This window comes from Phragmites australis, chromosome 2 (assembly GCF_958298935.1).
Source record: "Phragmites australis chromosome 2, lpPhrAust1.1, whole genome shotgun sequence".
Lineage (NCBI taxonomy): Eukaryota > Viridiplantae > Streptophyta > Magnoliopsida > Poales > Poaceae > Phragmites > Phragmites australis.
Window position 1 is genome coordinate 7,013,064 of NC_084922.1, and position 10,975 is coordinate 7,024,038.

Below are 10,975 nucleotides of genomic sequence, written 5' to 3' on the forward strand. Positions count from 1 at the left end.
ATCCGTACCGTTAGGGTTAGACCAGGCTTAGTACCCATTGCCATCCCTACAGTAGTGTACTCTATATATTCCCTGAATGTGGAGCACCATCGGAAGTGGCAAAACAGCAGTCCAGCAGATTAGACGAGATGAGCACCGGACACTCAAAACTACACGTCCTCCTGCTCCTCGTGTTACTGATCTGCTCCGTCCACACTTCAGCCAGCAGCCACACCACAGCGCCATGCTTCCCTGCCGACGCCACCGCGCTGCTCCAGCTAAAGCGCTCCTTCCTCGACACCAACCTCACGTCATGGCGAGCCGGGACCGACTGCTGCCGCTGGGACGCCGTCTCCTGCGACGCGGTTTCTGGGCGGGTGATCTCGTTGGATCTCGGAGGCCGTGACCTGCGGAGCCGGGGCCTTGACCCTGCACTCTTCAACCTCACCTCTCTGAGAAACCTCAGCCTTGCGGGCAACGACTTCATGAGGGCAAGCCTGCCGTCCTTTGGGTTTGAGCTTCTCACAGAGATGGTCCACCTCAATTTCAGCGATACATGTTTCTGTGGTCCGATCCCCATTGGCATAGCGCGGCTCAGGAAGCTGGTCACGCTTGATTTTTCCTCCTACGAATATACCACGGAACTACTCTTTCTTGAGGTGCCAAGCTTTCAAACAATCATTGCAAATCTGAGCAGTTTAAGAGAGCTCCATCTTAACGGAGTGGATATCTCCAGCAGCGGAGAAACATGGTCCATTGCTTTAGCAAACTCCACTCCTGAATTACAGATTCTAACTTTGCTTGACTGTGGTCTATCCGGATCCATTCATCACTCCTTCTCACGACTCCGTTCGCTGGTCGAGATCGATCTCAGGGGCAACGCGGTTGCTGGAAAGGTTCCTGACTTCTTTGCTGACTTCCCTCTCCTGAGTTCTCTTCGCCTCTCACACAACGATTTTGAAGGGCAGTTTCCCACCAAGATATTCCATCTAAAATGTTTGAGGATCCTTACAGTGTCTTGGAACCCTAAGCTTTCTGGGCACTTACCTAGTTTCCCAGTCGAAAATAAATTGGAAGTGCTAGTTCTACATGGGACAAACTTTTCTGATGCTCTACCAGTGTCTATTGTCAATCTCAAGTCTTTGAGCAATCTGGCACTTACGACGGAGGGAATTTCCAAGCAACTTACCTTGATAGGTAAGCTTCAGTCTTTGCGTGAGTTGTCGCTCCTAGCAACTTCCCTTGGTGTAGAGAAGCCTCATTTTTCTTGGATTGGGGATCTTAAACATTTGACACGTTTGGGGATTGTTGGCTACAATTTCTCTGAGCCAATACCCTCCTGGATCGGCAATCTTACGAATTTGATGTTCTTGGAGCTCATCAGTTGCAACTTCTATGGAACGATCCCCCCTTGGATTGGTAATTTGACCCAACTGTCATTCATAGACTTCGGCGGAAATTACCTCACTGGTGAGCTCCCACGTACAAATTTGACACCACCATTATTTCTTCATTATGAATATTGCACTTTTGACTATTGTCCCATGTTCTTTTGTTCATTGCCGTTGCAAATTTGCAACAATTATCTCGGTAATAATGGTATAAAGGTGACCAATGTATGTTTACCACAAATTTGAACGTTTGTACGGTCCCATGAGACTAAGTCCCACAAATTTGAAAAATCGAAAGTTTTTTCAAGTATTGTGTACTTTAGCTTAGAAAAGCAAAAAGGTGAACACAATATGGTGGTTCTCGCTCTCATCAATATTTCCAATTCTTTGACCTACCTTCATCTGTGTTGAGTTGATAAAAGTACACATAAGTACATAACTACAAATGGATAAACTACCTTTTTTTGTAAATATGCAGAGTGATGTTAATTAATCTTTTTATTGTCAGATAAGTTACTCTAGTTAGAAACTTGTTTTCAGCCATTACATATTTTCATGTTGATTATTTGGGCTGCTGTCCATGAATGAGTCTGAATTGTCGCTAGTTATGAACATTTGACAGTAAATGGTGATGTAATGTTACTACATGCTTAGTCTAAAGGAATAAGTCTATTTTACTCCCTCTAACTATCACGTTTATTCGAATAGCCTCTGAATTTTTAAATCGTCTATTTTACTCTCCCGAACTATCAATATCGTCCATTTTACCCTATGAAGTGGTTTTTCTCGGTGATTTTGATGACGTGGTGGCGGTTTCACCACGTGGCAGTCCTAGTCAGCGTGCTAACATCAGCGTTGCGTAATAATTTAATTTTTCTTTAAAAAAATAATTCATGAAAATAGATTATTCTGAAAAATAGGTTTATGTTTAGAAAAAAAATCCAAAAATATAAAATGATTTAGATAAATGTTTTAATATGTTTTTAGCTCTGTTTTTATTTCTGTAAATAATATTTAATGTTTTCTAGTGTAAAAATTATTCCAAAAATGTTAGAATAAATGTTTTAATTTGGAAAATATTTTTAGAAAATATAGATTAATTCTGATAAAGTTTAAAAATATTTTATTTGATAAAATAAATACTTTTAATATGTTTTGTTGCATATAAAATTAGTTTTAATTCTAGAAAAATTAGGTTTAAATCCAGAAAATAGCTTTTGTTGTTTTTTAGTCGTAGTTTCGCGTTGTTTCTAGCCGTTTAAAATTCGTTTAGCCGTACTTTTTGTGCATATTTTGGACATATTTGAGCACATTTTTGGTACATTTTAGGCACATTTAAGTATATTTTAGGCATATTTACCATATTTTGGTCCCATTTGGGTACATTTTGATCACATTTAGCCATATTTTTGTTATATTTGGGCACATTTTGATCATATTTGGGCACATTTTTAGTATATTTGGACATATTTTGGTCACATTTTGGCACATTTGACCATATTTGGGCACATTTAGCCATATTTTATCCAAATGTGCCCAAAATGTTTTCAAAATATGCCAAATGGGCCCAAAATATGTCCAAACAATGAAAACTATTTTTCTGGATTTAAACCTAATTTTTCTAGAATTAAAACTAATTTTATATGCAACAAAACATATTAAAAGCATTTATTTTATCAAAGAAAATATTTTTAAACTTTATCAGAATTAATCTATATTTTCTAAAACTATTTTCTAAATTAAAAAAAAATTATTCTAACATTTTTGGAATAAGTTTTACACTAAAAAATATTAAATAATATTTACAGAAATAAAAATAGAGCTAAAATCATATTAAAATATTTATCTAAATCATTTTATATTTTTTGAATTGTTTTCTAAACATCAAACCTATTTTTTGGAATAATCTTTTTTATAAATTATTTTTCTAAAAAAATCAAATTACTGCGCAACGCTGATGTCAGCACACTGACTGGACGCGCTGCCTAGGACTGTCATGTGATGAAACCACCATCACGTCATCAAAACCACCGAAAAAAATCACTTCGGAGGGTAAAATGGACGGTATTGATAGTTCGAGGAGTAAAATGGACGGTTTAAAAGTTCAATAGGTTATCCGGACAAATATAATAGTTTGAAGAAGTAAAATAGACTTATTCCTAGTTTAAATGATGGCTATGCTGGTACACGCATTCATTGTTTGTAGTTCAAAAAATCACTACTCTGAATTAAAACATTTCTCTTAACTAACATTTTACCTTTACATGCAGGAAAAATTCCGAGATACTTGTTCACTCTTCCAGAAGTTCAGTCATTATTTCTCACATCAAATCAACTTTCTGGCCATCTGGAGGACATTGAAAACCCTTTGTCTTCATCCTTGTCCGATATTTGTTTGAGCGATAACCAAATTGGTGGTTCAATACCTCAATCGTACTTTCAGCTTCCGAGTCTTGAAGTTCTTGACCTTAGCTCAAATAAATTGACAGGCACGGTCAAGCTTAGCTCTTTCTGGAGGCTAAGTAAACTTTTTGACCTGAGACTCTCTAACAACATGCTATCGCTGATAGATGAAGGAGGTGATTCTCTGCTTTCTTTGCCGCCTAACATCAATGTTTTGGAGCTAGCATCCTGTAACCTTACAGAATTTCCCGGTACGTTGAGATTTATGGATGAGATTGTGATGCTAGATCTCTCAATGAATCATATTACTGGGGCCATACCAAGTTGGGTTTGGGAGCGACTTAGCTATTTGAATCTCTCGCACAACATGTTTACTAGCCTGGAGAAGTTTACCACTCTGGTTCCTATGACATCTTTAGATGTTCTTGATCTTAGTTTCAATAGACTTGAAGGGAACATACCAATCCCACAAGTAAAAATAAGAAGCCAAAACGGAATGGTCTTGGATTACTCAAATAATAACTTTAATTCCATTCTACCTAACTTTGGTAAATATCTTAGAGAAACAACACATCTCGATTTGTCCAAGAACAAACTAACTGGTCAAATACCAACTTCAATTTGTAGTGCAAGTAAACTCCAAACCCTCGACTTATCTTACAACTACTTTAGTGGGTCCATCCCATCATGCTTAATAACACAAACAAACCTGATAGTACTGAAGTTAAGAGGGAATCAAGTCAAAGGAGTATTGCCTAACAATATCAGAGAAGGATGTATGCTTGAGACAATTGATTTGAGCAGCAACTGCATCACAGGGAAATTACCTAGATCACTATCCAACTGCCGAGGGTTAGGGCTTCTTGATGTCAGTAACAATCAGATTGCTGATTCATTTCCATCATGGTTGGGGATTCTTCCTAAACTTCGAGTTCTTGTTTTAAGATCCAACCGATTCGTTGGCGTGATTATGGATCTTCAAGAGAATGATCGAATTATGAAACACTTCTCCAGTTTGCAAATACTAGATTTGGCCTCCAACAACTTCTCTGGAAACCTGCCCCAAGGATGGTTCAATGAACTGGAATCAATGATTGAAAATGACAATAATGAGGGACAAGTTATAGGGCATCAAATAAACCCGTCTGAAGAATTCTATCAAGATACTGTCACTATCACATTCAAAGGGTTTGATCTTATTTTCACCAAAATCCTAACCACTTTCAAAGTGATCGATTTCTCGAAGAACTCATTTGATGGTCCCATCCCCGAGTCAATTGGGAGGCTTGTTTCACTACACGGACTTAACATGTCGTACAACAACTTCACGGGACAAATTCCATCACAGCTAGGTAACCTGACTCGGCTGGAATCAATGGATCTCTCATGGAACCATCTCTCAGGGGAAATCCCACAGGAGTTGACCTCTCTAACTTCTCTTGCTTGGTTGAATCTTTCATACAACAACTTTACTGGGAGAATACCACAAGGAAACCAGTTTTTGACATTTCCCAACAGTTCGTTTGAAGGCAATGCAGGCCTATGTGGAAGTCAAATCTCTAAACAATGTGACAATCCAGGTTCAACCACTCCAAGAGCATCAGATCATCCAGAATCCAACAGTTTGTGGCAGGACAAACTTGACGCCATCCTTTTGTTCACCTTTGTTGGCTTGGGATTTGGAGTTGGCTTCGCATTGGCAATCATGTTCCAACACTTATGCCGCATAGATGGATGGACTTGCAAGCGTTGTTGAATCCATATTGGATACAAGTATGCAACATATTTCTGGTTTTTTTTTTTTTGAAACGCATATTTCTGGATTGCTTTTCATAAAAATGATAGTCATGTATGTTTGTGTTGTACTTGTATGAGACTCTTAAATCCACTTTGTTGTGACAAGGTTGCAGTTTTCAAGTTCACTCTAGTTCATATATGATACTCAAAGAGAGTTGTGCTATCTCGAAGTGAAAAGATTATTTTACTAACTTCAATGTCCAATTATCTCAAGACTCAAGTGCTAAGTAACAACTGTAAACAGAAACATGTGCAGAAACTTAAAGTGTATTTGGTTAGAGGACAAGATTGAATGTGATATGATCATTCATGTTTTGTTGGATAGAGCGATCTAATTCCTTATTTGGTTGGACGGATAGAATTTGGATGTGGTTAGCTAAAAATTTGTGAAACATGTTTGTCATATTTTTAGTTTTTCATTAAAATATAATCACGTAAAATTGTATTTTGTTGATTTAATTGTAATGAATACAATGGTACAATTAGATTGTAAATCAAATCAACGGTTTAGAAGATAATGTTATTTGTCGGAACGTGGTCTATTTAAAACCCATTTATGATAATGCAAAGCAAGAAGGTTTAGTCTCGTATTGCCAAGCAAGGGGATTTAGACCAACTTAAATACTTGAGTTCCCTGACCTCTTTGAAATAGCGAAAATGAGAAAGAGAGAGTATACTTTGCTATATTCACACGCATTTGCGCTTGCGTATTCGCGTATTTTTCACGTGAATATCCGCGGCCGTGGCGTGGCGTGGCAGCACAAAATTGCAAGCCCTTTTGCTGCTCTCCCTTTTTAATTGTGATCAATGCCATAATTAGCCGTTTTAATTGCGATCAATGCCTTAATTCTGAGGTTATTGGTCTGTTATGGAGGCTGCAATTGTGACAATTTAATGAGAGAAAACGGCTCCAAGAGGGTAGCCAATTCCCTATAAATCCTGGAGACGTCCAGGCTTTTGGAAAAACACATCTCTCTGCTCCACATTTTCTTCACCACCCATCCAGATCACTGTCTTGTGTGCTGTGCTGCCGGATCTCGCCGGCCCTTCTCCTTGCCGTGCACAAGGTTGGAGAGTGAGCGGTATCTCCGAGCCTCTGCCGTCGTGAAGCCCGCACGAGGGACGGCAATAAGGTTTCTGGGCAGCGCACCTGCGCAACCGCTCTGCACTGCTTCATCTACGATCTGCACGGCAGCGAATCGACACATCGTCAACTTAATCCCTTCATCAACCCGACTATGAGTTCTTGATGAAACTGATGGATTTTTGGTACTGTTGCTTGCTGCTAGGGTTAGAAGTATGTTCATCTGTTATAGATTATGAAATATGCCTTTGTTTTGAATCTGAAATTAGATTTTTGCGTATATTACCAACATTATTTAAATCGTGCTAAAAATATATATTTACTTTAATTAATTAGAATAGGCCACATCAGTAAAGAGATCTCATGAACATGCATGACTCCGTCCAGCACTTTTTTACGAATGAACTCTTCTATTATCTGACAAGAATATTCGCTCTAAGTGGTTAACCCGGCCAGCTTCTTCCAATAATTCTTCTTAAAAAAACTAGACGGTCATCTCACGGATATCACTCCAAACAAACATACCCTTAAATACGTAGAACAAACTCAGAACTGAACTTGATCACAAATTCCAATGTCTGTCCTTCACCTGGACTCCTGAGTGTGCTCGCGGCTCGCCAAGCTGCGCGTGTCGGCGCCTCCCTAGTAGGTACTCCGGGACTAGCCAACCGATCATGCGGTAATCCGATCCCATTATCCCGTCTAATCCCCAAACAGCCAGCCTCGCGAAGCCCTAGGTCTCTCCAAGCCAAGCGAACAATCGGAGGCCGAAACGCAAGCTTGCGGATATTTGTAAGAAGCGAGACGAACTAGCCTGATAATCGGAGGCGATTAGCGCGAGGATTTCTCCATTTCGAAGGAGGACGCGCTGCTGAATCTAGTGTTGGAATGAAAGGAGGGAGGAATCCGGAGAAAATTCTGCTTACAGTTGAGCACTCACTGACCACAGTGCCCCCACAAGTCATGGACTAAATGAGTACTCGTCGTCCTCAGTTCCTGAGATTTTTACATTTTGGATCTTTTAAAAAACTTTTTCTACAATAGATCTCTATAAAAATAATTTTTGAAAATAGATCTTTTTCACAACACCGTAATATTTAGCATCGTAATTGAATAGTATGGTACCGTAGTAGTTATCACGTATAACCTTCACATTGGACTTACAAGATCATACGTTGTAGTTATCATAACATCAATTATCACGATGATATGCTATTTAACAATAGACATGATGTCATAAAAATGTTCATCTTTGAACATTGTTTCCTGGTAAATCTATGCATAGAAAAAGTTATTAAAAAGAATCAAAATCTAAAAATTCCACTCCCAGCTTCTTTAATTTTACGTATTCTGGAGCCGAATACATACACCTCCCTATCAGAGAATTTACGCCAGCCAGAGATGAGCATCATTTTTTTCCTGTCCCGAGATAAGTTAAGATCTTGTAGCCGCTTTGCAATGATGCTTTTTTCTGTCCCGTGTTTTTCTGAGTAGTACGGTATCTTTTAATCAACTAGCCATCATATTCAAGGTCGACATGCTCTAGCAAAGGTCAAAAGGTTAAGGAACCCATAAGTACAAAAGCTAAAGAACAGCAGTTTTTCTCACTACAAAGATGAAGAGAATATCCAGATATTTAAGCACTCAAGCGCAATTACAATGGTCGATGAAACCATTTGCATAATCTCACCTAGCCAACTCTCTGCTAGACAAGTTCCCTTGTAGGCTTCGACTAGGGTTAACTGAACATGCATGTTCTGGAAGCAAGCACTATCCTGCACAGATATCAAGTTCAGTCTCAACAGGACATAGTTTTCATTTACGTACTGTGGTTTATATACGGAGAGGGCCCTTATACAGACGGCTATATATGACAATCTTTTCGAAAAGGAAGACAAGAACACTACAAATGTATATATGAAGCTACAGAGATCTCTGTACTGAAGGATAACAGTTACAACTTTGCGTTTTCGTATTCATGTGAGGTTGACAACAGTTAAGACTCTGCGTTTTCATATACATCTGAGGTTGACAACAGTTTCAACTTCTTTGGCAGGTGATGAATCTACCATCCTTCTTTGGCATGATGTATGGAATGGAAATTACCTAAAGATTCAGCTTCCTAGATTGAACTCTTTTGCCAACATTTCCATTGCCCGATTCAGGGAAGACAGCATACCGCAATTTTAATTTTACTCGACACTATTCACGCAAGCTTTTGAGGAATTGCAAATTCTACAGCAGAAATTGGAGACCATTCAGGACAATAGTAATCAAAGAGACACTTGGATATATTGCTAGGGGAGTTCTAATTATCAACCGAGCAAATTTTATGCATTGCCTTACAAATCAATAATGCCATCAGCTCCTATCCTTTGGATTTGGAGATCAAAGTGCTCAAGAAATTGAAAGTTTTCACGTGAATTCTCTTCAAAGGCAGATTGAACTCCAAAAACCTGCTCAGATTGAATGAAAAATCTGAGGATTGAAGGAAAAAACCGGTGATTGACAAGCTAGGAAGCAGACTGCTGGGATGGAAAGACAAGTTCATGTCCTTGGCGAGCAGAGAAACATTAGTTAAGACAGTCATGTCGTCGTAGCCGATCTACTTTCTTACAGTGTTCCCTCTTCAAAAATGACTCACCAAAAAGCTTGACCGAATTAGAAGAGCGTTACTTTGGAAAAGCGACGAACCGGAGAAAGTCACGGGGGGCATTACCTGGTAAACTGGGACACAGTGTGCATGCCAAAGACCCTAGGAGGTCTGGCTATTTTAGAACTGCAGAGATTCGCTCATGCGCCACGTCTTAAATGGTTATGGTATAATTGGAAAGAAGGAGAAAGGCCTTGGGCACATATGCAATTACCTTGCAATCAGGCATACCATGAACTTTTCAGTGCATCAACCATTGAAATCCTTGGAGATGGTGAGAAAACGCTTTTTTTGCAATCTAGTTGGATATATGGCCAAGCCCCGATGAATATTGCCCCGAGTATTTATGCAAAATATAGAAGAAAGAAACAGCTAGCCTGCATTGCGCTAAACTAAGTCAATTCCATTATAAACTAAGTCAATTACCCTCTTCTATTAAAAAAAAATCGACAATGCTCTTACCATCCTTTCAAAAAAACTATTATTTCAAAGTTATATACTGATATACATAGTTCAGTGTCAGCAGGACAGACCATTCATTTTCCATTTATTGATTGTAGTTTATATGGAAGGCTAGATATGACATTCGTTCAAAAATAAAGAGCAAATGCTGTTTGTGAAGCTAAAGCCTCTCACCTTTCGAAATTTCATTTCAGTCAAAAGTAACAAAAGAATACTATTCAGGTCTCTGAGTTGCAGGATAACAGACAGTAGGCACTAAGCAACACAACTTCTGTGCCTTAGTTCAAGTAAACACCCGCTCATCCACTTACTACGTAGATACTTCTAGAGCTCAAGACGGCTAGTAAGGCCATGCTATTTTGCCACATGCACGCTCTCCTTTTGCAGATTTCAGGACCAGGATGCAAGCTAAAGGAGGGATCTCCATCTCGACTTCACGCAGCGGCCACAGGCCACATCACTTGCAATTCGAACTGCACAAGGACTTCAGATGCCCTCCTGCCATTTCTCCTCCGATTGTCATATGCTTGTCAACGCTGTAAAAGCTGCCGAACCAATTGACAGCCCTGGACATTGGAGTATTGGACTGATGCTCCAAATCAAAATCATACTCTTCCAATGTAGGATCACATCACATCAGAAGAGATAGCAATCAGGAAGCAGGTTACCTGGCAAGAGAAGCTGTTAAAAAGGTTGCAAACCTTTGGTAAAGAACTTCCTCAAACGTTACTGATGCAACACCGTACCCGGTCATCGCAGATCGCACCTTATGTAATATTCTCGAGCTGCGAAATTACTGTATATTTCATGCTACTAATTGACTGTAAATCCTTAATTTTATGCGCTTTTTAACCCAGAAGAAAGAAACTAAACACGATTCAGACGTGGCCGCCTGTTAGCAGTCTTGAGAACAATATCCAGAAGCAGCCTGCGTGCCAAGTTGCAAGTACCATAGTCGTAGTGCACTAGTTGGTCACCGGATAGAGCCATCAACCATGTAATCAAATCAAATTTATAATCAACTTCTCACATACTTAGCCCGATGTGTTTTTGTGTTTTTCGTTTTGTTTTTTCTTAATTAATTGAGCATGTGAATCTGTCAGATTTTCCTTCTTATTAATATAATTGGCAATTCTCTTGCCGATTCATTAAAAAAACAAAATTAGCTTACAGAAAAATGTCACACACTGCACACAATGACACCAA

General features: G+C 39.1%; 1 protein-coding gene across 2 annotated transcripts; it reads left to right on the forward strand.

Moving 5' to 3' along the window:
* LOC133896879 (receptor like protein 22-like) lies at window positions 1–5,695 on the forward strand. Of its 2 annotated transcripts, XM_062337526.1 has the most exons (3): window positions 1–1,449; window positions 3,641–3,949; window positions 4,592–5,695. In XM_062337526.1, exons 1-3 carry the CDS (start codon window positions 129–131, stop codon window positions 5,527–5,529), a joined length of 2,568 nt encoding a protein of 855 aa, XP_062193510.1. In that variant the 5' UTR covers window positions 1–128; the 3' UTR covers window positions 5,530–5,695. The 2 variants fall into 2 exon arrangements, with proteins under 2 accessions (XP_062193510.1, XP_062193505.1); XM_062337521.1 differs by having other exon boundaries at window positions 3,641–5,695.
* The last annotated feature ends 5,280 nt before the right edge of the window (window positions 5,696–10,975 follow it).